Source organism: Culex pipiens, chromosome 2 (genome assembly GCF_016801865.2).
Source record: "Culex pipiens pallens isolate TS chromosome 2, TS_CPP_V2, whole genome shotgun sequence".
NCBI classification, from domain to species: domain Eukaryota; kingdom Metazoa; phylum Arthropoda; class Insecta; order Diptera; family Culicidae; genus Culex; species Culex pipiens.
The window spans coordinates 114,399,034-114,426,648 of NC_068938.1; the positions used below are offsets into that span (position 1 = coordinate 114,399,034).

The 27,615-nt window shown below is 39.9% G+C and overlaps 4 protein-coding genes across 7 annotated transcripts; 1 reads left to right on the forward strand and 3 right to left on the reverse strand.

Annotated features, from left to right (window-relative positions):
* LOC120414647 (glycerophosphocholine phosphodiesterase GPCPD1) lies at nt 1-27,593 on the forward strand. 4 transcript variants are annotated; one of them, XM_039575894.2, is made up of 8 exons: nt 1-409; nt 10,891-11,133; nt 22,257-22,576; nt 22,638-23,408; nt 23,467-23,934; nt 23,995-24,141; nt 25,637-25,883; nt 25,941-26,462. In XM_039575894.2, exons 2-8 carry the CDS (start codon nt 10,899-10,901, stop codon nt 26,078-26,080), a joined length of 2,328 nt encoding a protein of 775 aa, XP_039431828.1. In that variant the 5' UTR covers nt 1-409; nt 10,891-10,898; the 3' UTR covers nt 26,081-26,462. The 4 variants fall into 4 exon arrangements, with proteins under 4 accessions (XP_039431828.1, XP_039431830.1, XP_039431831.1 ...); XM_039575896.2 differs by lacking the exons at nt 25,637-25,883; nt 25,941-26,462 and adding an exon at nt 26,900-27,593; XM_039575897.2 differs by lacking the exons at nt 25,637-25,883; nt 25,941-26,462 and adding an exon at nt 26,520-26,893.
* On the reverse strand, nt 11,149-12,518 carry LOC120414649 (CLIP domain-containing serine protease B15-like). The gene is made up of 4 exons (XM_039575898.2): nt 12,188-12,518; nt 11,898-12,124; nt 11,534-11,829; nt 11,149-11,477 (listed from the first exon to the last, which is right to left on the reverse strand). The coding sequence occupies exons 1-4, from the start codon at nt 12,425-12,427 to the stop codon at nt 11,173-11,175; spliced, it is 1,068 nt and encodes a 355-aa protein (XP_039431832.2). The 5' UTR covers nt 12,428-12,518; the 3' UTR covers nt 11,149-11,172.
* Nucleotides 14,355-17,367, reverse strand: LOC120414651 (CLIP domain-containing serine protease B15-like). Its single transcript, XM_039575901.2, has 4 exons — nt 16,362-17,367; nt 16,064-16,293; nt 15,721-16,004; nt 14,355-15,649 (listed from the first exon to the last, which is right to left on the reverse strand). The coding sequence occupies exons 1-4, from the start codon at nt 16,596-16,598 to the stop codon at nt 15,339-15,341; spliced, it is 1,062 nt and encodes a 353-aa protein (XP_039431835.1). The 5' UTR covers nt 16,599-17,367; the 3' UTR covers nt 14,355-15,338.
* Nucleotides 18,736-20,315, reverse strand: LOC120414650 (CLIP domain-containing serine protease B15-like). Its single transcript, XM_039575899.2, has 4 exons — nt 19,847-20,315; nt 19,562-19,788; nt 19,204-19,496; nt 18,736-19,148 (listed from the first exon to the last, which is right to left on the reverse strand). The coding sequence occupies exons 1-4, from the start codon at nt 20,063-20,065 to the stop codon at nt 18,820-18,822; spliced, it is 1,068 nt and encodes a 355-aa protein (XP_039431833.1). The 5' UTR covers nt 20,066-20,315; the 3' UTR covers nt 18,736-18,819.
* Nucleotides 27,594-27,615: the final 22 nt, after the last annotated feature.

Consider the following 27,615-nt stretch of genomic DNA (forward strand, 5'->3'; position numbering starts at 1 on the left):
CAGTTAGCGACCAAATCAATCGGAGGAACAGATACAGATACCTGAAAAGTCCAAGCAACCAACTTGACTGCTTTCGGGAAGAAACAAATTGGGACGTTGTGCTGATGTGCTGATCACGAAGATTATTCTTGGGGCTAGCAGGAAAAACGCTAAAGCAATAATTGTGTGACCTCAATGTTAAGGCGGGTGTTAATTGTTTTGTACAATTTTGCTCGAGAAAAGAAGTGGAATGTTTTACTATTGTGTGTTGGTACGAGTTTGATGTGAAAATTGTGTTATTACTGCTGTGACGTAAGTGAGGAAACAGCATCGTCCCATTTTGTCCATCGCCTGCTATTTTGAACTGGTTTGAACTTGAAATTGGTTGCAGCTGGTGCTATATTTAAAATTTGAAGAACATTTTTTCAAGGTAAGTTTTTTGTTCCTCGTTTTGGATTGCGTTTTTAAATTAGCATCAGAAGATAAAAACACGTTCTTATTATAAAATGCATCCCTTTGCGGAGCACAACAAACATGGCACTAAACCTTTGTCGAGCTGTGGTTTGATAAATAAGTCTCACCACAATGTCTGCTGACCTTGTATGAGTATAAACCCAGTATTGATTCACTTAAGTCGATCACCCGGATTACATTGCAATGCAAAGACATGTTTATGTCAGTTCAAAATCTCTTGTTTGAGCTAAAAGAATATTCAACATGAACCGTTCATTGTCCCTATTATCAAACCCAAGGTTTATAAACTCTTATCAATTGATGGTTTGTGTGGTTATTTACAACCCACGAAATTAATCGAATTAGTTATAGGCCACATTTTCAAACGGCAACAATGTATTCAATATTTGCTTGATAGGTCGATCCCGAAAGAATACCCCCTCAAAATCTGTTGACTAAGAGGCTCGTGAATAAAATAGTGACACAGCTTAAACCAGTTCAATTTGGCTAGCTCGAGCCAGCAGCAGCGTAGACATTCCTCCAATCATCAAAGTGTATCATGTGACACGCGGGATTGTTTACGAATGCAGGATACAGCAGCGATAGCGCGAAACGCGATCGTACACTGAAATTGTTAAGCCAGCGTGATTGTTGACACGAGGTCTGCCAAAAAACTATGCTGCCTCGTTGACGGAAAAGCGCTCATTTATGTAACAGGGAATGAAACGATTCAAACAATCAACGAACTTTATTGCAACTCGTTTGGGCGTTGCTGTGTCCATCGAATCAGTGTTTATCGGGCGAGACGAATGGTCGTTGTTATCTGTGGCAATACTGTATAAGTCCTTAGCTTTAAGCATTTATTGTTGTATTTATCTCTGATTGATTAGACAGCCTACTAATGATGATGATAATATATTGTCTAAGTAACTTTTCTTACAGCTGTAAGGCATATCAGGCATAGTTAAAGTATTTTTTATTAAACGAATCTTTTTCCATGATAACTTCTCAGTGGGCAGTTGAATAATGTTGGCTAACTGGAATACATGGCAGCAGGCTGGGCCGAATGGTTAAGCTGTCCACTTAGTAAGTGGAAGATCATGGGTTCGATTCCCATCTGCTCCAACCTTCCATCGGATGGGGAAGTAATACGGCGGTCCCGGCCTTAGATGTTGTTAGGCCGTTAAGTCATTCCAAGCGTAGGAAGTACAAAAAACACACCAAAGCCTGCTGCGCTAGAATCGCTGGCGGCGGTTGGACTCGCAATCCAAAGGTCGTCAGTTCGAACCCTGGAGTGGAAGGTTCCTTGGAGTAAAAATAAGTTTGGGTGCTCTCCCCATTCAAGCCTTTGGACTCCTAGGTTCGAGCAGAAACTTGCAATAATGACCACAAAAGACCCGGGGGTCGTGAAAGTGGATGGTTTGATTTTTTTGATTTTGTATGTATGCATGTATGTATAAGGCCGATGCAAATATTAAAAAAAGTTTTTGTCCCTCGGCCCTGGCCGAGGTCAAGGGGGGGGGGGGGCAAAAAAATAAAAAAATATAAAAATTTTAATAACAAGCCATAATCTTCACATTTAAATGAAAAAAGTGTTTTAAAATGCATTTTACACTAGTTCAGTTGTTTTGCAATCATTAGTTTTCAAAAAATCTAAGATCTCACAAAAACAAAAATTGTATCGAAAAAAAAGATTTTGCATCGAAAATTTTCAAAAAATCCTAAGATTTTTTAATAAATCCAAACATGCTAAAAATGATTTTAAACGCAGGAGAATGTATTTTAATTTGATTTCAGCTGGTTGCACTTGAATTTTCATTGAAATGTTGAAGTTTATTGTAAACATTTTTTTTTGCCCCCTGATTTTTCGGGCCAATTTTGAAGGGGGGGGTGACAAAAACTTTTAAAAATATTTGTACCAGCCTAAGGATGTTTCAACCAAACAAAAAAGTTCTCATATTACGGCAAACCGAGGTTCCCCTTGTAGAGGATACCCATTAGGGTGTAATAACCAAATCGATTTTCCAGCACAGCAATTTTTCAGTTCATTTTCGGGTCCCAAACAACTCCCTAAAGTTTGAGAGCGATTGGTTCAGTCCTCACTTTGCGCAAAACGATAAAATTTTCCATATAAATTTTTATGGGAGAAAAATATTTTTTTTGAACTCTATTATTTAAAAAATCCACGTTTCACGCAATATCAAAACCAGACTCACATTCGGATGCTCTAGAATGTGCCCTACAACTTTCCCCAAGAGAGTATGGTGCTAACTTGCTCCTGAAAGCAGATACAGCGTCCTCAAAACTCGTCTAAAACGTGATTTTCGAGCAAAAACACGTTTAGGACGAGTTTTGAGGACGCTGTATCTTTTAATAGAAGCAAGTTAGCACCATACTCTCTTAGAAAAAGTTGTAGAGATATCAGAATATGAATCCGGTTTTGATATAACGTGATACCTGGATTTTTGAAATACCAAAATCCAAAAAAAAATGTTTCTAATTCCCATACAAAATTGAATCGCTTTGCGCAAAGTGAGGACTAAACCAATCGTTCCCAAACTTTGGGGAGTTGTTTAGGACCCCAAAAGGAACTGAAAAGTTGCTGTGCTCACTAAATTTGGACAACTTTATTTTTTCCCATACAACCATATTATAATACCCAAAGGAACTCTCATGCCAAATATCAGCCCATTTGGTTTTGAATTGGGCTGTCCCTAGCGGTTTGAAGTTTACATGTAAATTACTATGGGATTTTTGTGCTTTTCCTTCAATCGCTCCTACAGGTCTGGGGACAACATGGATTCACTCGGAATAAAGACAGGTTTGTAGGGGATGGTCCAATGAACACACTCCAGAAGGAATAAGGCGTGTCCATTCTGTCCCCGAGGTGCGCATTAAATCGACGTTCGGTGTCTCCAGAATCAACAATTCATCCTTCAAAAGCATCGCATTTCCTTAGTATGCTATGACGGCTTTGTGAAAACCACGACGCCACATATCAGACGGCGACCACGTGGAGAGGCATCGGTTGCATTATTGCACACCGGGACACTTCATATAGAACCCCCTACTCCCGTCACTAAAGGTATGGAGTGACGAGAAATTAATAAGCATGCCCCCTCAGCCGAACCATCAGAAGAGAAGCAAACAATCCTCCAATCACAACAAACGACCAAGGGAACACCCTACCGTGTAGGGGAAGATTGGGAGACTTGATCCCCGGGGACACTTGTCCAAGCCTGTATCTCGTCAGCATGTGGGTAAAGCAATTAGCTTTGATCTAGAAATTTATGCGAAATTTACTAAAACTCATTGTAGAAAACAGAGAAAAAAAATAATAAATGTTCAGAATGAGTTACACTCATTTTTCTTAAAAGTGTTGCAAAAAACCTCCAAGAGATCTTTTGTTTCTTGTTATATTTATAGAAAACACTCAAAAGTTATTCAAAAAAAATATTTTTTATACATGAATTGTTTGATAAACTTATCAACTCCAAAACCCATACGCATTTGACGTTAAATTTAATGTTATAATATTTTAGGGGCAGGGGGGGGCACAATGGCCCACCTAAGTAAAATGGGATATTCGCTTCAGTGTTGTATACTTGGTTGATAATTTTTTTTAAGCTTAAAACTTTTTTTGAGCCACTTTAAAAAAAAAGTTTTTTGGACTTCTTTTCCAGGGTGCGGGCAGATTGGGTCACCTTAAAAAACAAGCCATTTCGTCTAATACAACGTTGAAGGGAGATAAAATATGACTTTAGGGACCTTTCTAACATAGTTTCCATGAAGTTAGACCACTTTTATAAAAATAGTTAAGAGCGAGTTTTTCACCGATGTGAAACAGGTCGTATCGAGGTGCTCCGATTTGGATGAAAATTTCAGGGTTTGTTTGTCTATACACTGAAACCCCGATGGTTTGACACCAACTGTTGTCAAACAAACGGGGTCACTTTTTAGTTTGACACCCCTTTTACACGGAGTTTACGCACACTACCAAACGTATGTTTTGATAGTGTGCGTGAGCGCCGTGTAAAAAGTGACAGTTCGTCACATTTTAGGTTGACTTTGACCAACCAACGGGGTACAAACTAAAAAAGTGTCAAACGAAAAAGTGACCAACCACCGGGGGTTGAGTGTACATGAGATGAACTCATGTCAAATATGAGCCCTCTACGACAAAGGGTTAAAACGGGCATTGAAGTTTGAGGGGCAAAAAACAAAAAAAAATTCTGAGGATTCCGAATATGACCCATCTCAACTGTGCACGTGTAACCAGTGTGTCTGTAGTGTTCGATATCGGTGTGACTCGTCGCGTATTTGTGTAAATGTAGTGCCAAGAGATGTTCGTGGTTGTCGACGGAAAGCTACCTGGACGTCTCCCAGAACGACCAGTCCCACGCAGTGCGTTGTTGCCGCTAGCCACCACCAGATGTCGTCGTGGAAAACATCGCACGAGAGATCAGCAGGGGGTGGCGAAAGAGGGCGAAAAGAGAGGAAAGTTGGCGGGTCTCGGATCAGGGGGGGTTCAGGACGAAGTGGCCAGGATTGCGCCATCATTAAGTCCGGTGTTGAACGACGAAGGAGGCTGTCGTCAAGCGCAGCCGAAACCGAAGGCCAGTGTCCCGGAGTTGGACCAGCGGCCGCAGTGAACCTGACCGTGTCAGGAAGTGCCCGGAACCGTGCTACGTTCCGCGGACAGCGAAGAGCAGGAGCTGCTCGAGATTTGGACATCCCAGGTAGGATGATATCCCCCACAACAACCCCCCTAGTGAACCTTGATCCCGACCGCCATCGCGCTAACGCCATCTTCAAATCCCTCTGCCCTAGGACCTCTCGGGTTTTACCCCAAGTTTTCCCCGTGAAACCCCATTGGTTTCTGCCCTGGCCTTGCCATATCCGGCCCGGCAGACCAACCCCGAAACCACCAACCGTTAACCCGTTGGTCGGTGCGTCGCCAAGCCGCCACGTAACCTCCGTGTCCCAAACCCGGACAATCCCGACGAAGGCGCTGCCTCGTCGAAGCCTGCAGCACCGTTACACGCTCAGGTAGGACACGGACGGCTGGCGATAGGTCCGAGAAGCAGCAGCAGAAGTCGGAGGGTCCATCCGACGACCGAGAAGCCACCCCCGTTGGCGTACTGCAGGAGGAGCTCAACGGTCATCCGGACGGAACAACGACGACCGCAGTGCAGATCGGAGCCCCGCAGCAGATCATCGGTGCACAAGGAAGTAGGAAGAAGGATCGTGTGAGGTAGGATCTAGGAAGTAAGGAAGTGGGAAGGGAGACGTGCTAGCGAGGAGTTAGGAAGTGTGCCCAATAAACTGTCGACGAACTGCGTGAAATAAAGGTAGTTTTTCCTTAGTCGATCGCGAATGTTTTCTTGGCCTAGCGTAACTTCGAGCGTCATGCCGATCCTGGGTTTTGAAGGAGAGTCCCATCGGTATCTGGCTCTACCCCTACTGGAAGCACAGCTCAGCAACCTCAGTTGTTATACACGAAAATGTGCAAATTTGAAAATTACCCTCTCCGATCCTCCTCAAATTTGGCAGTGCTGTTGATACTATCGAAACATGCAAGAATCCCGAATTTCATCCAAATCGGACCACCCCCTCCATTTTTGTACCCTCCCAAAAAATCGACTTTTCGCCGATTTTTGAGCAAAACCCCTATCTTCAAACGGCGATAACTCAGGAACCACAAATCTTAGAAGGTTGGTCTTAGACTCAATTTTGAAGGAAATTGGACGTAGAATCCATTTCCGAGATCAAAATTTTGAATAATTTATTTTTTCTACCTGTATTGCGCAATTGAAAACTTTAAACGGCCGTATCTCAAAACACCCCATCTTATTTTTTTTTAATTTGACCTCACGATCGTGTTCCCCGGCCAATTTTACATAAGAATCACTTATCGACAGAAAGGAATATGTTTCGTTCCAGAGATATCGAATTTTAAAGTTTTGAGAATTTGAGATTACCTACATTAGCTTCATTCGTCGCATATACTCGAAGCACTCAGGAACGCTATTCAATAATTACTACCTGGTGTTGTTGAATATGATTAATTTATTTTTTATTTTTATAATTTCACGCGATTTTCAAATAGCTAATATCTTACCTTAATCAATCATTTTTTTGTTCAAGGAATATTTATTGGGTTATTTTGTATGTACCGTTTTTTACGAGTTGCTAACCGTTTTAGAGTACCCCCGAGGCCATGACTAGGGCCTTTGTCATGAGCGGTAGCAAAATAGTGCCATTCAGCAAAAACCCCAAAATCTGCTTTATGGTTCAAAAGATGGATCATATTAAATCGATTTTTATATTGTTGCTCCATTTAATTAATGGATGATTTTCTGCCCATAATTGAAAATTCGGCTATTATGCCAAATCAAGTATTCCGAGAAAAACGCGTTTTAGTGTTTGACACAAAATCTCCGTCAAGGTAATTTCCCATAAGAGTGGCATTTTAGCCGTTTGGTTTTTCGCATCGGCAGCCAAGTCTAGGCACTATTTCAGTAAAATTCAAGTTCCAGAAGATGCGTTGGAACGTCCTCTACCACCTGGTGCTAATATCTCGTTTTTGCCAAAAGTGGATATTAGCCGTTTTTTCAATGGTGGGCAGTTTTGGTCAAGGTACATTTAGCAGCCGTATTGTTTTCCAAGAATCCGAAATGATAGAAGAAAAAAAAAACATTATTGTTCGGACGGTGTCTAAATCATCGCTAATAAATTTTGGGAACTAGCTGAACTTTGTGATTTTCTTACATTTTTCAGTTTTATACCTTCCAGAAATACTTTTCCTACTCCTTGTGATCGATCTTCAAGAGAATACAACGTATCAACAAATTTTATTCATTTTAATTCATATTTTTTACTCAATAATGTATCGTGTATTTATTGTTCAGTGTTACTTACAAGATCAATTGCATTTTTCTGCTCGCTGCATCGGAATCCAATTCTGCCCTGTACTGTGTTTCGTTATTGCTCTATCCTGTGGGTTAGCACAGAAATTCATCTCATTTTTTTAAGCGGATAAACATTTGCGATTTAACGCCAGATGCCTACAGTGTTATACAGTTAATCTTGCCCCAATTTGCTATTGATTATTTGGGATGAAATCTTATTCCAATAAATGATCAGGTAGCAGTTATTGAACAGCGCTCATGAGTGCTTCTAGCAGATGCGGCGAATGAAGCTAATGTAGGTAATCTCAAATTCTCAAAACTTTAAAATTCGATATCTCTGGAACGAAACATATTCCTTTCTGTCGATAAGTGATTCTTATGTAAAATTGGCCGGGAAACACGATCGTGAGGTCAAATAAAAAAAATAAGATGGGGTGTTTTGAGATACGGCCGTTTAAAGTTTTCAATTGCGCAATACAGGTAGAAAAAATAAATTATTCAAAATTTTGATCTCAGAAATGGATTCTACGTCCAATTTCCGTCAAAATTGAGTCTAAGACCAACCTTCTAGGATTTGTGGTTCCTGAGTTATCGCCGTTTGAAGATAGGGGTTTTGCTCAAAAATCGGCGAAAAGTCGATTTTTTGGGAGGGTACAAAAATGGAGGGGGTGGTCCGATTTGGATGAAATTCGGGATTCTTGCATGTTTCGATAGTATCAACAGCCCTGTAAAATTTGAGCAGGATCGGAGAGGGTAATTTTCAAATGCTGTTCCGCTTCAGCTGGAATGGCCCATATGTCAAAATTGAGACCAAAAAGTGCCGCTATGGAGGCCTACAGGGCAAAAACTAACGTTGTTAAATGTTTGTTCTAGAAAAAGCGTAAAACTATGAGAAAAACTGCGATTGGCCAAAAAGTTAATACCGTAGGCTTATAGTCCATGAAATTCCCTAACTTTTGACCTATGGGTGTTGGAGGCTGTTGCCAAAAGTTATTAAGGTTTTAAAAAAATCCAATTTGCAAAAGCTATTGGAAAAAGTCGAACCAATCCTGGATGTCTATAGCACATTTTGAAGGGCTTCAAAATACCATTCGAATGCATCTAAGAGAGTTGGAATTGATGAAGTTTAACGGAAGTGCGAACAATTTTAATATTTTTCATGTGTTTTGGACCTCAAACTTCGATGCCCGTTTTAACCCACTTCCCTTTGTTGTAGAGGGCTCATATTTGACATGAGTTCATCTCATGTATAGACAAACAAACCCTGAAAGTTTCATCCAAATCGGAGCACCTCGATACGACCTCTAGAACAAACCGAGCAGAATCTACAAATACTGCCTCTTAAATACCAAAACAAACATTTTTGAAAATAGTGTTAATATGTTGTAATAGGACGCTATTTTTGCAAATGATCATCAAAACAAATAAAAAATCAACTAATGTTGCATTAAACGTGATTTGTGAAGCTAATAGGAGTGAAATAATCCATTTAGCTCAAATTTTGTAATTTTTGATTGTTTTTATAAGGCAGAAAAAGAGTGGTCCATTCTGCCCCCAAGTGGATTTTAATTCAACACTTCCACCACCAAGCCTCTAAATGATTTGACATTATAAATATTGAGCAAACTTTTTCAAACAATCTTAATTTTGAGAAAGCTTATTTAACAACCCGAAATAAACAACATTTGCGTGGTTTTGTCAATAAATTTACATTTTTTCTCATAATTCGAAAAGTACAATGAATCCAAACGTCGTTTTCGGTATGGAGATGTTATTTGACGTCTTTTGTAGGATGCTTGGCTTACGGTTGGTCTAAATCCATTCTAAAGCCCAAAACCAAGGGTGGCCCATTCTGCCCCCCCCCTGCCCCTACAATCAATTGTTTAAAAAAGTGCGTTTAGGGAGACTTGATACCAACATTTTTACAGTCACTAAAATCAGCCTCAAGATTAATTAATTGGGCTGAGTTTTCGTACATTGAGTGGTTGTACATAACTGACTGCAGTTTGAACCATTTATCAAAAGTTTTGTAAAAAAATACCAGCTTTTGTAAACATGCTCAATTTTAGTCTCAAAACGAATATTTTAAGCTTTAAATATTTTACATACTAAACTTGTTATATTTTGAAAACAAACGTACAGGTTTTATGTGAAATATCTGTAACTAATAGAAAATTAAATGTTTGGATGAATAAGAAACATTTTGCTTAAGATTTCTTCAAAATGTTGAAAAGGGGATCAAGTTACCCCTAACATTTTGAAAATGGCGGTTAAAAATATTTTTTCGAAAACACTTGGCATGATTCGAAGAATTCATCTGATTAATTACTTATATCAGCCAAACATAGTTGAATTTTTAAGCATTGATGCACTATTTTTGTTTTTCTGTGTCTGTTCTATCCGAAACCAATCGAAAATTTCCTAATATTGTGCAGTAACAAGGTTAAACAGCTGTCCTAATTCGCTCCATGTTCCCCGATTCGGCCAGGATGAAGGTACAAGAAATGTTAACAACGAAATATATGAATAGAAATTTACTTCGTTTACTTTAACCGAAATGTGGTCTTTCGTCACTAGAGTAATTTAGAAGAAAATAACGTTTCAGAATACGCTGTTGTATCTTTGTTTAGGTTAGTAACATACTCTCTTGGGGAATGTTGTAGAGTAAAGCACATTCCAGAGCATCCGAATATGAGTCCGTTTTTAATATAGCGTGAAAAGTGATTTTTTTAAACTTTCAAAATCCAAAAAAATGGGTTCTCACATGCAAGTTTCCACAAAAAATTTAATCGCTTTAAACCAAGCGTTGCCAAACTTTGGGGGGTTGTTCATGACCCCAAAATGAACTGAAAAGTTGCTGTGCCCAATAGTACACAGATCTTTATAAAAAAGCAAAGCAATCCACTTTAACGACCCCGGGTCTTTTGTGGTCTCTGTTGCAACTTTCTGCTCATTTCTAGGTGTCCGAAAGTTATGTGTGGTAAGTCACCCAAAACCTCTTTTAGGCAAATGGACCGACGTTTTACTTCCCCATCCGATAGAAGGCGTGATCAGGCAAATCTCGGCTCGAAAAAGGCCACCGGGTCCGTCTGGGATTGAACCCAGGCCTTACTGGGGTGAGAGGCTACCACGCTGACCACTACACGAGCGGACCCGGCCATGAGATCTTCAGCAACATAAATAAGAGTACGATTTTCGTATAGCTTGAAGCATGATTTTGTAACTATTAAAATCTGAATATAGGGGTTTTCCATGCAAATTGATTTGTACTATGTGGGCACTAAACCAATCGTTCCAAAACTTTGGGGAATAGCTTGGGACTCCAAAAAGACCTTTAAAATTTCTGTGGTTAATAAATTTAACAACTTTATAATTAAATTTCATTTTCGGTTTTCACAGAAACTGATGACGGTTTTGATAAACGTATAAATTTAAAATTGAAAAAAAAATGAACTTTTTACCAATAGTTGTTTATGATTTTAAAAAAAGACCACTTAGGTGCACCTTTCAATCGTTTCACACTTTTCCCGTCCCGTCCCCCTTACAGATACCAACATGCAACGCTGGTGGTTTCTCGAGGAAAAGGATGGCTCGGCCAACAGTGCTGCGTCGAGCAGCGGCACAGTCAAAAAGCCAAAACCGCCGAAACAACCCGGCGATCGGCGCTACAAATTCCGTGTGCTGGTCACCTACGGACTGCTGAAGGACGAAACCATTGCTGTTACCGGAAGTTGTGACGCACTCGGAAACTGGGAGTCGGAACACTGTGTCCAGATGCAACCGGAAGAAGGTAAGTCTTGTTGGGTGGGGCTTAATAGTTTTATTTACTCTACGCGATCATAACTTCTTCAATCCAGTCCAAGTAGTTTGCCACCTTGGTGTACACGCCAGGATGATCTTTGGTGCCACATTTTTGCGCCCCCAAGCTCACTATTCCGACAATGTAGTTGATGAGTCCATCTTGACGTGTCAGCGAGCCACCGGAGTCACCTCGGCAGGAGTCTTTTCCGCGTTCTCCGCCGACGCAGATCTGGTCCTCCGTGAGAGTTATTCCAATCGGAACGAAAGCCTTATCACAAACGCTGTTGTTTTTACCAAACACTTCTACGTGACGCTGGATTCCAGAATTATTATCTACGAATGAATCAAATCAGTTTCAATGGAAGTACAACTCAGCTGAACAATAATACCGAGCTCCGTTTGCCCCCATCCGGTTACAGTGAATAGTTCTCCATCAATTGGAAGTTCTTGTATTCTGTTGCTGAACGGAAGACAAATGGGTTTAACGTAATCATCAAATTCCACTTCGGTTTCCGTTTTGATCATGGCGAGATCATGACGCATGCTAAGTGAATCGCTCTCAAACATGGGATGAATGATGTGCTCCTCAATGGAATACTCCTTTCGACATTGTTTAGTTTCAGTCACTTCAGGATTACACGGAGCTCTTTTATTCGCATTCCATTCGCTAAATACGACACGATGACTGCAATAAAATGTATTTGTTAAAATGTTTGTTGGAGAAACAAAACTGCAACAAAAAAGATTCTTTACAGCTTCCAACTGCTCGGAACGCTGGTTATGCAGTGAGCCGCCGTCAGCACCCAACGCGAGTTCAAAAGTGTACATCCACACTTTGCAGCGAATCGGTTTTTGCCCACTTTGTACCGAATCAAACCAGCCCATGGGATTTCCCCAAACGCCGTTTCTTCGCCTCCGAATATGCGGTTGTTCACCGATACGCCACAGGATGGCACGTTGGAAACCACTGGACAGCATATCTAGAACAAGCCAGCAAGACTTTTAACTTCCTTGTCACAACCACACATCCTATCAACACAAACCAGTGGTTTCGGAATCCTCCCTTCGCGAATCGTCCCACACTTATTGTTGTGAAGGTAGTACCATTCCTCATCCGAGATGTAAGTTGATCGCAAAATTTTCAACGCGTACTCACAATTGATCGGCAAAACACACCGCCCAACTTGCAGCGACGTTGTGGTACAGGTTTCGTTCAGTACGCCGGTAACGCAAACTATCGCAACTAACATTTGCAATAAAAACCTTAAAATCAACCACTTCATCTTTGATACGCGCGCGGCTTGTTCGTCAGCCCCCTTCAAGATCAGTCCGTGAACTGATGCTGGAATGAGTCGGCATCTGCTCCGTCGTCTTCGTCGATCGACCAGAAAGCACAGATGATAATGAAGGCACATTTTATTAAAACAAAAACAAGAAATTAAAACAACGCGCGACTTCCCACTTCCGACGGCAAGGTGCTTTGGGAGGGAAGTTTTCTTTGATGCGGAGAAAATGAGCATTAGAAGTTTAAAAATTCAATTATCTTTAAATAGAACAGACAATATAAAGAAAATTAGACCGATGCATATATTTTCCAAAGTTTTTGTCCCTCGGCTCTGTCCGAGGTCGAGGAGGGGGAGGGAGGGGGGGGGCGTTAAATAACTGAGGGCAATTTTTGGACCCTCACCACTCGAATCCCGTTCCGGTTATCTCCAATTTCAACTACAAAAATGATCGATTCTTTTATTTCTAAAAGTGGCAAGGGCGAATGACCAAGAAGGTAAAGCTGCCAGAAATAAATGAATGAAAGAGCAAAAAGTGCTACTAATATCAACGTTTTTTATCTACTTCGTTCTTAGATTTTTTAGAATTTGCTCTGATTTTTTTTATTGATTAACTTCACGTAGAACGCGTGGGTCACGACATTTTGTTTTTGCAAATCCGTTCAAAAACCATTTTGCTGTCATAAGTGATGTAATGACCAACTTTTCATTACAAAAAAAACAGTGTTATGAATTTCATTATAGCACTCTTTAGTTATAGTTTTGGACACTGTTTTGGTTTTTGCCGAGATTAACACCTAAACTCCCATGCTCGAGAAAAAGAGTAGCATTTATAAAAATTCCCCCTTGTTCTCGAGCTTGGGAGTTTAGGTGTTGAAGACACGGACGCCAAAGCGGGGAAAATACACTGAAAATCTAACAATCCAAAGGTCGTCAGATCGAATCCCGGGGTAGATGGAAGCATAGGTAGGTGTAAAAAGAGGTTTGCAATTGCCTCAACAATCAAGCCTTCGGACACCTAGTTTCGAGTAGGAATCTCGCAATCGAGAACTCCAAGGCAATGCCGTAGAGCGAATTTGATTTTTTTTTTTTTGGTAGCTTAAACAACCATATGGAAAACGGAGTTATCCCATCTTTTTGCAACAACCCTTCAGAGACAGAGACAGACAGCTCCAAAACCGCGAATTGTTTTCGGAAGATAAAATTTATACATTTTTTGTAGATTTTGCTCGGTCTGTTCTAGAAAACGTATCGATAAGATTTTTTATGTTTCCTGGACCTCTAAATTCAATTTAAACCACTTCCTGAATTCATCCCATGTATAGACAATAGGATGTAACAAAAATGACTTTTTGGCGGGCATTCAGGGGTTTGTTCCGGTGGGCATACTGAGCCTAAATCCCAATTATGAGCTTGATTGGACGTAACAGGAGCTGGCGCTCCGCCCTTCAATTTTAAATGGGATTTAACCAGTAAAAAAAGATTTTTTTCAAAAATGTCACTTTTTGAGGCATTTTGGCCACGAATGCGTTTACCAAAAACATCACTGGCGTGTAGGCCAGATCCTTGCGCATCTTTTGGTATATATAACATTGAAGTTTGGAGCATCCTGGAGCTCGGTACAGACCTTCAAAGTTTGGCATATTTTCGAAAAATCGGTCCCAGCAAAATCAAATGGCGTCTCGGGCGTCGCGAGGTGCGACGCATATCTTTTTTGCCGGGGCCGATTTTTCGAAAAAATGCCAAACTTTGAAGGTCTGTACCGAGCTCCAGGATGCTCCAAACTTCAATGTTATATATACCAAAAGATGCGCAAGGATCTGGCCAGCTCCTGTTACGTCCAATCAAGCTCATAATTGGGATTTAGGCTCAGTATGCCCACCGGAACAAACCCCTGAATGCCCGCCAAAAAGTCATTTTTGTTACACTCTAATAGACAAACAAACGCTGAAAATTTCATTCAAATCGGAGCATCGCGATACGACCTGTTTCACTTTGGAAAAAACTCGCTTTTGTGTTTGATTTATTTTATTTCATTAAATTATATGACTCTTAATATAAAACCAAAAAGATAAATAAATTACACCAGCAAAAAAAAAATGGAAAGCCTTCAGGTGCATTTCGATTTATAAGCTTTTTTAAGCCTCGAGTTCGGGAGAATTTACATTTTGATACTTGAGGTAAAATGTGAGTAAAAAAAAACGACGCGCACACAGTCATCCCACATATCCGGAACACCCACAAATTCGGAACACTTTTGTGATGATTTGTCAATAGCATGCCAAATGCATCTTATCTGGCGACCCTTCTATTTTTAGGACCTTTATTTGGACATTATCTTGCTATTTCACTAGTAAAAGTAGTTCTTTTTGAACAAAAAACTGCATTTCGAGGCTATTTTATTCAGAGCAACAAAACACTGCCTCCAAATTGCCTGTTTCATAATTGTGGGATGTTATTGTGCCTCCCACAATTGTGGAACACCTGAATTTAACTAATATTTTTACAAAAAGTACATCACTAAGCTTGAGTTTCATTGGTTTCAATTTGTGATTTGGTAATAAATATGTACTCCTGGAGAGATCCAAAGTTTGTTTACATTCGTAAGAAAAAAGTGTTCCGAATTTGTGGATTTCAAGGGTCAAAGTAATTCTTCAAAAACTTCATACAAAAGTTAAAATTTTCAGATGTTCGATACAGCATTCGAAAGATCTCAAGAAAAGCTTTCAAATGAAGGTAAAAGCAGAGTTCTATGTTCAATTATTGATTTGCTATGATTTTTTAACATTGGCCGATCTGGAAACCGTTCCGAATATGTGGGATGACTGTAATTTTTTTGTCGCTTATAATGTTTTTCAGAATAAAGCCAAGAATTTTTACGAATGCACAAAATTTCGGAACATATATAATACTATTGGCTTTCGGCCACACAGTCTTCAATCCAATCCACGTACTCAGCCACGTTGGTATACACACTGGGATGATCCTTGTGACCGCACTGAAGTTCCCCAAAGCTAACCACCCCGGCGAGGTACCAAACACCGCGAACCTGTCTCATCAACGGTCCTCCCGAATCACCCCGACAGGAATCCTTGCCTTCTTCGCCACCTACGCACAGCTGCATATCGGTAATGCTTAGTTTTCGTGGATTGAACACCCTTCGACAGTCTTGGATGGGCTTTCCGGTCAACACAACCTGCATCAGCTGTTTACTTTTGGTACCTGGTTAAAGAGAATGAAGTTGAATTATTTACCTATTGAGTTGAGATTGCCTTCGCGAAGATTCCACTAACCATCATCTGTTTGTCCCCATCCTACGACGGTGAACTCTTCCTTGTCCACAGGTAGACTTCGTATGCTCCTCTCGAGAGGTAAGCAGACAGGTCGGATGTACTTCCCGTACTTGACTGCTTCTTTCAGCTTCAGCAGGGCGATATCATTCGGTAGACTTATCGAATCTTTGTCGAAGCTGCTGTGAACGATTGTTTGCTCGATTTCGTACCGTCGGCTGCACACGCGATCCTCTTCTATTGTGACGCACTCGTCGGGACCCCATTTTGCCACTAGTACGTGAACTCTGGAAATGACAAAGTTTGTACTATTTGTACGCGAATTATTCACGCACTAAAAGCTTACAATTTCCAACTGCTGGGAACGCTTTCAGCGCAGTGAGCTGCAGTCAATACGTAACGCTCGCTTATTAACACTCCGCTGCAAGGCGACTGATAGCGATTGCCACCGAGCTTATAAACCAGTTGTACCGCCCACGGATGTTCTCCAAATTCAGTATCTGTGCCACCGTGAATCCTATTAGCAATCGTATTTGTTCCGCATTTTTCTTCATTTGCGAGTATCGGACAACAAAACTAGAGCAAATAATTTAGCGAACAATTATTCAATACTGCCTCACAAAAATGTGTCCCTTTCAACTCACCAATTTTTCCCCGCGATGACCTTGCGAACCACATTCGCTGTGCATCAGCAGGAACGAATCGGCCGAACTTCTGAGATGAGGTGCCAGCTGCTGGATTCGACCAATCAGACTGCAACTTTCTGCTGCCACACAGCGACCTAGCCGCGAATCGAAAGTAGAGCACAGGTCGTTTAGCCGCAAGCTGTAGGCGCCTAACCGGAGCAGTGTGACGACAATTAGGATGCGACCTCCTGCCATTTCACATAGAACTTGTGACTTGTCCGAGCGAATCACAGCGCGAAAATGATGCTCTTTTGGCAAATGAAGCCGAGAAAATAAAGCGCGCTACCCGAGCGGTATGCATGCTTGTACACAGCACAGTGGAAATCCTGACCAGTGCAATAATTCCTGCGATTGAGACGTTGCTCCAGTATCAATCATAATAATGCATAAGCAAGTGGGAAAGCACAATCAAGACGATTGTGTCATAACCCTTGTTTTCTGGGAAGTTATGTAAGTCAAAATTGATGCAAATAAGTTCCAAAGTAAATGGAAATTGTAATAACTTGCCTCCAGCCGAATTTCAAAAAAAGTCTTCGGCTTCGGCTTCTACGCATAATTTACCTATCTAATTTTTTTTCTACTGTTAACATAGTTGCTATTCTGCTAACAAGGATGAAGAGGAACAAATAGGTAAGGTAAATGGGGACCAGCTGGAACAATTATACAAAGAAACACAAAATAGGTGTGCATATATCTGTGGTTTTTCTGTTGAAAGTGTTTGAATATGGAAAGAGCGGCAGAATAGACAGTATAAATCTGACATTATGGTCAGGCAGGTTTTCCATCTATTTTTGCAACATATTTCTGCGCGTAATATTATGTAACAAATTTCTAATATAAAAAATACACCTTTTCCTGATCTGTGGTCCGAAAATATTTTTTTGTAAAAAGGTTATTTTTTTACAAAACCAAGAGATAAACTTCGCAATACACTTCAGATAATTGAATAACAAAGAAATCTCTGGGAGAGGAATGACCAAACGGCCTGCTTTTCTTCGCAAAAAAATAACAGAACCGAACAGCAGGGGCCGGGGGGAGGGGGGGGGGGGGTCAGAATGGTCCGCCTAGGTAAAATGAACCGAAAACCTTACAAAAACTTACAAATTTATGAATCCAGTGTAGTAGGTTTATGCTTTGGGATGTTCTCTTCAATTTTGTATACTTGGTTGATAAAAATTTTCAGCTTAAAACTATTTTTGATGCAATTTAAAAAAATGTGTTTTTCTTCCAGGGTGCAGGGCAGAATAGACAACCCGCCGGGCCAGAATGGGCCACCTTAGAAAACAAGCCATTTCGTCTAATACAACGTCGAAGGGTGATAAAAAATGACTAAAGTAACCTTTCCGACATACAGTCGACTCTCTGGCTGTCGATCTTCTCGATATCAATATTGCTCCATCTATGGATGAATTCTTCAGTCTCTTCATTCTGCATACTTCAATTCTCCTCATTCCTCGATATTTTCTCTTGCTTGAAGGATCTCTTCCTCGACGGTCCCTTGGATTCTGTTTGCTTTAAAAATCTCTTCCGGTTGTCAATAATTTCACTTTCTCATGGCTTGCATAGACATTTTTGTTTGCGAAACGAAGCTTTGAAGGGTGTTGACATTAGTTTGTTTTTGTTTGCTGGACGTTGCCATGATTCTCTCCCATAGCTGGGTATCAAGAAAAAAAATCAATCGAGTCTTCATTCTGCATCGTTCTGTAAACTGATTCTCTTCTTCGACGGTCCCTTGGATATTGACAATCAGAGAGTCGACTGTAGTTTGATAACTTTTATAAAAATAGTCACTTAACAAAACAAACATTTTTGAAAATAGTGTAAATATGTCGAACTACTATTTCAGCACTCAAATGAATACTATAAAGTTGATCTTTTCAGCACTTGTATTGAAAATTAATACTCATCTATATTATTTTGATATGCAAGGCTGATTGACTTTGATCATTTTCAAAGAAAATTAATCATCACTATAAAAAATTGTGTATTAAATTCAATTTTACGAATTTCAGCACCAAAAGGAATCAGCATGTGCCGGTTGTTGCCTTCTTGAAGCCACTGAAGGAATTTTTGATCTAAATCAATTGTGCTTCAAAATTTATATACTTTTGTGGCACAGTCATTGAAGTCCTAGTTGGCAATCATTAATTAATGACGATTTCCATAACTTAACAAGGAATGGAATAATCGTTACCAAAAGGAATCAGCATGTGTAGGGCACTATTCTAAACAACTTTTTGAAGAAATTTTGTCAAAATATTGAAAGCGACGCAAAATTTATATCTTTAAAGGAAAAATCATGACAATAATGGAAGTCTTCACGAGCTTTCGGTTGTTTTTTTATTATTGTCTTATTTCTTAAATTGCGTCTTGACTGATTTTTTGCAATGCAAATTTAGGTTGATGATAATTACAATCACTCCTCCATTTTGTGACAGTGGTTTTCGTTCACAACGTCGGATATCCAGTCCAAATATTTGGCCACATTTGTGTAAATTCCGGGAAAGCCTTCCGAGCCGCATCGCTTCGCTCCAAAGCTCACCACACCAACCTGGTACCAGTTGGTCGCGACCAGTCTCAGCAGGGGTCCCCCGGAATCACCTTTGCACGAATCCCTGCCGGCATCTCCCCCCACGCACAGATGATTCTCGGTCAGCGTTACGTTGGCCACGCCAAACACTTTATCGCACAGTTTGTTGGATTTGCCGTTGATTTCGACGTGCAGCTGAAACCTGCTGAGAATTTCTGAAAAACATAACAATTTAAGCGTTGCTCAAAATTTGTTTGAAAATCGGTGTACCTTTCTCAGTTTGACCCCATCCGGTAACTGTGAATTCTTCATCTTCGATTGGCATTTCGGCAACAAGTTCGTCGAATGGCAAACAAATAGGTTTAACATATTTGCCGAACGTAACATCCTCGGCCAGTTTGACTATGGCAATGTCATGCTGTTTGTTGATCGAATCTTTGTCGTAATCCGGGTGGACCGTGATCTGCTCCACCCCAAATTCTTGACGGCAAATTTCCTCCTCTTCTATTGTTGTACAATTCACCTCGCTGATAACATCGATCACGCTGAATCGTACGCTATGTCTGTAATAAAACACGTTCGATGAAACGATTGAATGCGATCGCCAGTATTCAGTTACAGTTATTACAATTTCCATCGGTCTGGAACATTACGAATGCAATGGGCTGCCGTCAGAACGTAACGCTCATTAATCAATGATCCACCACATTTCGGAATAATTCGACCCCTTGCGGTGTCGTACATTAGTACTGCCGCCCACGGATGTTCTTCAAGTTTGGTTGGAGTACCGCCAAAAATGCGGTTCCCTAGGGATGCACCACAATCTTCGGGATTCAACAGGTGCGGACAGCATATCTTAAAAACAGAACAAGAATTAATTCCATCGTATTTGGGTTACAAGAATAAAACTCACCAGTGGCAATCCTTTATCTTTTCCACATCTACTTTTCTCCAGAAACAATGAATCTTGATAGGTTGGGCTTTCTTTCCGAACAATTTTGAGCGCGTAGGAGCAGTTCCTCACGGGGACACATCTGCCCGGCGAATCACATGGCGTGACACAAGTATCGTTCACTTTTAATCCCACGGCAAAGCCAATTGAAACTATTACTAAACTAAACAAAAAAATCATCTCGATCGTCGAACAGGCCTGATGAACCGTCTCCTTCGAACTAACCAAGAGAGAGCTGGCGGTAGCTTTCTCTTGTGGCAACTGATTAAGCTGAGGAATCCCAGAGCAATCCCACTACTGTCCTGAATAATTTCACGAATACTGCACAGACACTGCTCTAGAGTAGATTTCATTCTTATCAATAAAAAAAACTGCTTGTTTTTGTTAATGAAATTCTGTTCACAAACACCAAGGAAGTTGAATTTGCTCATTGCGCTATTAAAGAATGGACTTATTGGCCAGTGGTGGTCAATTTTCAAATCTTTCTCAATCATCCAGTTTTTATTCAAATCATATTTAGGCCGTAGCAAATATGTTTAAGTTAATGTCGGCAGCACTTTGACGTTCAATTCAATTGAAATTGAGTGATAAATAGCTCAATAGGCAATAGACTAAGCATTTTTCTATCAACAGTTTTACAAAATAAGTTGTATGAATAGTGAAATTAGCAAATTGGGTGGAATTACAGGCGCTTAACCTGCCAAACATACGAGGATTGCCATTTAGTTTCGGAGGTCGCGAAGGCTGTTACGACGTATTCAAAAAAAAATACCACAATTTATGTGTAATATGTGAAATTGCACATAAAAGGATGTTAATTTACAAATGTTTAGTAACACTAAATTGACACAAATATTCGTAATATTTATACGATTTTTTACACTGTGTAGCTTAAAATCAAAATATTTTTCTTCGTTTTTATTTTCGAAATCAAAATACACTTCTTTAGTTTGACCACCTCTGCCTCACGCAAACAGGTTTAAAAAGCTTCAAGTGCCCGGCACGGTGACCTTTACGTACACCACAAAACTTGGGAAACCCCAGTCTTTAATCGACGCAAGTCAGGCGCAGATTTCGTTCACTCTTAGCATTAGTTTCGCGCACTCTTCCGATAGTATTGAGGTTACCACGCGTGCTAATTCGTCATACGTGCATGATTGTGAGTCTTTTTGGTGACATTGAGCTTTTTGCAGACTTGGTGGATCCAGTTTCGATGTGTTCGCTTTTGAGCAGCAAATTTTAGTGATTTAAATCAAATGAAGCAAAAAAATTGAAAAATGCAGAGCAAAATATGTATTCATGCTATATTTTCATTCAAAAGAGTTAATTATGCAAATTGTTCCAAACAATAACATTGTTGGCCACAGCGTTGACCAGAAGGCACGCCGCTAGACTAAACGACCGCGGCAAGCATCTAACAAGCAAATTGCGCCCAGTCGCGCGCCAACACTGCACTATGATCTAATAAAGCTCACCCCATAGCGAAGAGGGCATCAATTACCCCTCAACTAAAAAAAACCTTACTTAATCCACCTTTAGGTGTTTGGTGCCTTCCTTACATTCATAAAGTGAATACACTACACAGCGTATAAATAACACTTATTTTTATCAAAATATCTGAGATCAGGCCTCAAAAAAAGTGTATTGAAAACACTAAAATACTTATAACTTTTGATAGGGTTGTCAGATCTTCAATCTTTTGGGGTCGTTGGAAAGGTCTTTTTACTGCCTATCCAACGATGGGTCGCATAATAGATCCGGACAACTTTTTCGTCAAAATATTTGAGATCCGGCCTCAAAAAAGTGTATAAATAACACTTAAGTGCTCATAACTTTTTATGGGGTTGTCAGATCTTCAATCTTTTGAGCTCGTTGGAAAGGTCTTTCAAATACCTTTCTAACAATATATAGCATGACGGGTTTTCTTACAAAAACCACCCTTTTTACAATCTTCCGAAGTTTAGCTAAAACCGTTTTTTTAGCATAACTTTTGAAGTACTTATCTAAACTTCATAATATTAACTAGGGTCTTGTGGGACGCCAAGACGGATCGAATGAGACCAAAACAGTCTAAATCGGTTCAGTCAGTCCGGAGATAATCGTGTGCATATTTTTGGGTGCACGGACTCACATCCAGACACACGCACAGACATTTGTTCAGAATTTGAATCTGAGTCGATAGGTATACGTGAAGGTGGGTCTAGTAGGTCGAATAAAGAAGTTCATTTTTCGAGTGATTTTATAGCCTTTCCTCATTGAGGTGAGGAAGGCAAAAAGAGAGCAATTGAAGAGGGGTGCGCAAATCGTTTATCTCTCGAAAGTGCCAGCTTCCTGGCTTCAATTGACCCTCCCTCCCTTCTCTCATTTCCAGGCGAGATCAACATTTGGAGCCTGGAGCTCGATCTACCTCAGGACGTTGCCGTTCAGTATCGTTACCTCATTTGCTCAGTCGATCCCAGCAGTGAAAATGTGCACGTGCGCCGGTTCGAAACGCACACGACGCCGCGCAGCGTTCCGGCCGAGGCCAGCAAGGCGGAGCAGGACTCCAAGCTGGACACGCTCGGCGATATTGACGGTGCGGTCAAGCTGGATAAGGGGTGGCTTACCAGCGAAACCATCATACAGTTTAAGTTCTTTGACAATCCGTTTGCGGTGAAGGAGCGCATCAAAAATCGTTTGCTCTTTGTGAAGGTAGGAGTAGAATTGAGTTGTAGTGAAGATCATGGGCTCATGGGTTTTCGTGTCCTTCCAGATAACCCCGATGAATCTTCGCATCAATGCCGAATCCCAGAGTCCAACGGCGCTGTTGGAGGAGTCGCTGTCGAACGATACGCGCGAAAACGGCACCGATCATCAGGCGTACGCTTTCACCGAGGTGACTTCGCTGCGCAATCCAAATTCTGTCTTCGAACAGCAGTCGCAGTTTGGTTGTCCCTACAATCCGGACGATTTCCTAGTGTTTAACGTGACGGTGGCCGAGCCGGAAAATGTGGCCTATTTGGTTGATTTGTACACGCACAGTTCGCGGTCGAAAGAGGACGAACCTCCGTACCACCTGGGCTATCATTACATCTTGCCAAACTTTCTGAAAAAGTCCGAGGGCATCCTGGAGCTTCCGGTGACCTGTGCAAGCAAGCATCGCCCGTTGGGAATGATGCGCATCGAGTACCTGAAAGTAACACCTCTGCTTCCGTCAAAGTGCAACCTCGAGCGGTCGTACGTACGTTACTGGAACAAACGGTGGACCGGGCTGGACGTTGGCCATCGTGGCTCCGGCACGAGCTTCAAGGCCAGCGATGGCAACGTGATTAGGGAGAACACAATAGCTTCGTTGAAAAAGGCCGTTGCCCACGGCGCTGATATGGTTGAGTTCGATGTTCAGCTGAGCAAAGATTTAGTGCCTGTTATCTATCACGACTTTGATATTTATGTATCGCTGAAACGGAAAACGACCCTCGAGGCCAACGACATGCTCGAGCTGCCGATGCGTGAGTTGACGCTGGAACAGCTGAAGAACCTAAAGGTAACACCCACTCTCATTAGACAAATCCTAACCTAAAACTTGCCCCTTCCGAGCCCAGGTCTACCATGTCGTAGAAGGGAGAACGCGCGAAGCGAAATTTTTCGACGAGGATCTTGACGAGCATCAACCCTTCCCACAACTGGCGGACGCTCTGGACGTGATCGATCCTCACTGCGGGTTCAACATCGAGATCAAATGGTCCCAGAAGCTCAAGAACGGCACCATGGAAGCGGATCTACACTTTGACTCGAACCTTTACGTTGACTGTATTCTGAAAGTCGTTCTAGAGAAAGCCGGCCCACGGCGGATCGTGTTTTCCTGCTTCGATGCGGACATTTGCACGATGCTGCGCCTCAAGCAGAACCTGTACCCGGTGATGTTCCTGACGTTGGGGGTGACGAGCCGCTATCCGAGCTATCACGACCCGCGCTGCAACTCGATCGAGATGGCCGTGCGGAACGCTTGCGCCACCGAATTGCTGGGCATTGTGGCGCACACCGAGGATCTGCTGCGCGATCAAACTCAGGTAGCATTGTGTCAATTAAAAATGCCGCATGAATACTAACGATCATTTTGTCTTTTCAAGGTGAACATGGCAACCGACAACGGGTTGATAATATTTTGCTGGGGAGATGATAACAATAGCAAGGACACTATCAAACATCTCAAAAGCCTGGGTATTCATGCCATTATTTATGACAAGATGGACATTTTCTCGGACAAGGCGGTTAAAGTAAGTAGAATTCTTTCGATATGTTTTTTGGACTTGATGTGTGTCTTTGGATTTTGTCATAATGTTATAAGTCTTACTATTAATTTTAATTTATGTTTTCTGTAAATAATGCTACGGCTTTCTTCAACTCCTTACATACCTATTATCATTACTTTTTTTCATATCTACATGTGTACATAATACATATTTGTGTATCTGGAGAACTAGAGAGAAACATAATATCTGGAATTCCAACTAAAATAAAGAAAGTTACAAAAGCCGACGAGAGAGGAGTCATAAAAAGACTAAAAAAATGGAATCTCTCTTTTGTTCCGCCACTTGTGAAGGATGTTTTTTAATCTTCGCAGATAACTTTACTGCCGTCAGACTACTAAGAAGCGAAGAGTAAAGAGTAGATTTAACTTTCAAAACGGAACTTTTTATCATCAAATTGGGTTTTAAACTTGAATTTAGATTGCTTATTTTATTACACTTAACGTTAAAGCCTTATTTTCTGAGTACACGACGCTTTCTACATGTACAAACAGATTTAAAATGTATTTCTAAATTATTTTTTTAAATAAGCAAGGATCACGGCCTGTCTTGACCGAAAGCATTTTGTTTGAAAGCTCGTTGTAAGGGGACTAGAAGTTGGCAAAAAATAAAATAAAAACTAAATTTTAAATTTTAAGCCCAGCTTTTAAAATTAGCAATGGCCTAATGTGATCTAAACAAAATCTATGTAAACAACAGTGCTGTTTATTATAGCTTTTATTTTGTAATAAAAATTGAAAAATTATGCTTAACATTTCAAGACTAGTGTCCTATGCATGAAGTTATTTGAAACGATGACGTCGCGATGAAAAGCTTTTTATGAAAAGTATAACAGTGTCTTTAACCGTAGATCATTTTTGAAGTCTGTATTTACTTAACCAAATTGTGTTTTTCTTTAAACTATGTTTATGAAAAAAAAAATCAATAAAAATTGTTGAGTTTTTATTGTACTAAACATTTACACCTCATTTTGTGCTCTTTTGGAAAGTATTATTTTGATGATTTACCACAAATTTAATCATTTTAGTTGATAAGACTTTCGTCCAAAATTTTATAAAGTTGTTTAATGTCAATTGCATATCTACATATAAAATTATTTGCTTGGAATTTAGATTCTTCTTTATACTTTGTTAATAACTTCTAAACTATTTTAAATGTGTTAACAATGCAACAATTAAATTGATAATGGTACAGTTTAGTTTCTGTTAATCGTTGCTTTCACAATTCACATGTAAGATGTACTTCAAAAATACGCCTAAAACATAGTCATTGGTTCACCATTAAATCACCAAACGTAAAACAAACTATAACGCAAAATACTGCTGGTTGCAATGAAAAGCACAACTTTGATTAAGAGAATTGACTAATGACTTTTTTTGGTTTATTTTTGTTGCAATTTAAAAGTTAAATGTTTCGGTTCAGATTGTTGTTATAAAGAACAGTTCATTTTATACATTTACAGTACAACTTTCAGCTAGAGCCGAAAAACATCCTTTATCGATCCACAGTGCAATTAAATTGTGTTAGATTAATGCATTCATGCACATCTGAAAAAGGGACAGACCTAATACTAAAATCCGATTGGAACAAAGAAATCTGCCTTGACCAATTATCTTGGCCATCAAAATTGACGGACAAATTAGGGAGAGTTACAAAAATTTATCATGGACAAATTGGCTCAAAGAACAATCGACAAAGTATTGCTGCACGTAAGTCGTTTATGTGTGAATTTACGTAAGAAAATTCAAATGGTTTATCTCCATTAGGTTCATATCGACAATCAAGGAAGTTCAATTTTCACTGTGTGGAAAAAGCAATCAAAAATCGCAATATTGTATTGCTAAGAAAGTGGCCTGCAAGCATTCTTGTCGGTGCCTTGGTGACATGGACTGCATGTGGAAAGTAGTTGATTGCAAACAATAGTAATGAAGCCACAATCTACCTCATTTAAAAAAATTAAACATGGCAAATAAAATCGCAAAATAAACGCCTTCTTTGTATAGAGATGCAAAACAATACATATTTATATCGTCAATGTAATTCCCTCACAAATTCAGACATTATTCTTCCTCAGACATCTTTTTACATTTTGCGCTTACATAAATATCCATTAATGCATTCTCTTGCAACACAGACTCAATTGTTTTCGCTACCAATTTGCTTTGCATTCAAACATCAAAACATGCACTACATTGATTGCAATTTTTGTATTTCTTGTAAGCTATATATTTTGAAGCAAATTTTGTTGAAGTGTGAATTTTTTGGTTTGATCCTGAATATCATGTGGTTTTTACAAACTGAATAATACAATTCAATTGAGTCTTCTCAACCACTTGTCGTTGCAGATGCAGGATGAAATATAAATCTCTATTTCTAGTGGTTCAACTAACTGTAAAAATTGCAATACTGTCAAATTTTATATGTTTGTGCTGTCCGGCGTACGTATGTCAAATGGATAAAAGGGCATGTTAAAAAGTATAATGTCAAGATTGTTAAGGTGTCCTGTGGTTATGAAATATGTGACGTCTATATTATTGAGTCATTGTTCTTCCTTTAAAAAAAAAATGCGATTCCAAATTTCGTTGGAAACTGAAAGTTTATCCCTATTCCATTCTAGTCTAACGTTAAATAATGTATAGTCTTAAGAATAAGCAATAGATATTCTTGTAAAAAATTAAAGCACCTCGAGCAATCGTCTAATCACATTGAATTAATCCGCTTTTAGGAGAGTGTATTCTTAGTGGGCGCACGTGAATCGCAAGCAGCGCTTTTGCAGCAAATCAACATTGAAAACCGCTACGAGCAGGCCAACCATCATGACTTTCTTGACCAAAGCAAAGAGTCCTTAGCGAGTGCGGGTAAGTGAAGTGGACAGACGGGACCAGATGCTGGAAATCGGCGATGTAATATATCTTTTAATGCTAAATGAAAACAAAATTATGATTCACCAAAATAATCTTATTCTAATACAAATATATCAACGAATTTATTAGACACAATCCTTTTTGAAATCGTTTGCTTTATTTTCAATCATATTTAAATAAAACTTCTAGCAAATTCTAGCAAAGGTGCTTCGAAGGCAAATAATAACTTTAAGAAGTTGTTGAAATTATTAATACTACATAACTAGTTGAATTATGTTCCTTGTTTTTTTTTAATATTTTTGTCCAAAACAAAGGTCAGATAAAAAAATATGTTGAAAATTCAATCCGTAATAAAAACATGAAAGTTCGCCAGATAAGCTTACATGGGTCACACAAACTGCTGACGATAGAGAACAATATATTTAGCAAATTCATATGATTCCAAGAGGCCCTGAATAGTCAACAAAATAAAAATACAATAAACATTTGCTTCATTTGCAACAAGTTTGCAAGCCAAGCATTAGCTACCAAGTCCCATTTTAATGACTAATGATATTTGGTTTTGTTTTAATGGCTA

What these genes read in the sequence shown, in the direction of transcription:
- LOC120414651 (XM_039575901.2), bottom strand. Translation starts at nt 16,598, where the DNA reads ATGGCAGGAGGTCGCATCCTAATTGTCGTCACACTGCTCCGGTTAGGC. An exon ending in GTTCCCAGCAGTTGGAAATT is followed by an intron (nt 16,005 to 16,063) that starts GTAAGCTTTTAG and finishes TGTCATTTCCAG; the next exon opens with AGTTCACGTACTAGTGGCAA. An exon ending in ATGGGGACAAACAGATGATG is followed by an intron (nt 15,650 to 15,720) that starts GTTAGTGGAATC and finishes CTCTTTAACCAG; the next exon opens with GTACCAAAAGTAAACAGCTG.
- LOC120414650 (XM_039575899.2), bottom strand. Translation starts at nt 20,065, where the DNA reads ATGATTTTTTTGTTTAGTTTAGTAATAGTTTCAATTGGCTTTGCCGTG. An exon ending in AAGATAAAGGATTGCCACTG is followed by an intron (nt 19,789 to 19,846) that starts GTGAGTTTTATT and finishes TCTGTTTTTAAG; the next exon opens with ATATGCTGTCCGCACCTGTT. An exon ending in ATGGGGTCAAACTGAGAAAG is followed by an intron (nt 19,149 to 19,203) that starts GTACACCGATTT and finishes TATGTTTTTCAG; the next exon opens with AAATTCTCAGCAGGTTTCAG.
- LOC120414647 (XM_039575894.2), top strand. Translation starts at nt 10,899, where the DNA reads ATGCAACGCTGGTGGTTTCTCGAGGAAAAGGATGGCTCGGCCAACAGT. An exon ending in CCAGATGCAACCGGAAGAAG is followed by an intron (nt 11,134 to 22,256) that starts GTAAGTCTTGTT and finishes TCTCATTTCCAG; the next exon opens with GCGAGATCAACATTTGGAGC. An exon ending in TCTCGGACAAGGCGGTTAAA is followed by an intron (nt 24,142 to 25,636) that starts GTAAGTAGAATT and finishes ATACATTTACAG; the next exon opens with TACAACTTTCAGCTAGAGCC.
- LOC120414649 (XM_039575898.2), bottom strand. Translation starts at nt 12,427, where the DNA reads ATGAAGTGGTTGATTTTAAGGTTTTTATTGCAAATGTTAGTTGCGATA. An exon ending in GTTCCGAGCAGTTGGAAGCT is followed by an intron (nt 11,830 to 11,897) that starts GTAAAGAATCTT and finishes ATTTTATTGCAG; the next exon opens with TCATCGTGTCGTATTTAGCG. An exon ending in ATGGGGGCAAACGGAGCTCG is followed by an intron (nt 11,478 to 11,533) that starts GTATTATTGTTC and finishes ATTCATTCGTAG; the next exon opens with ATAATAATTCTGGAATCCAG.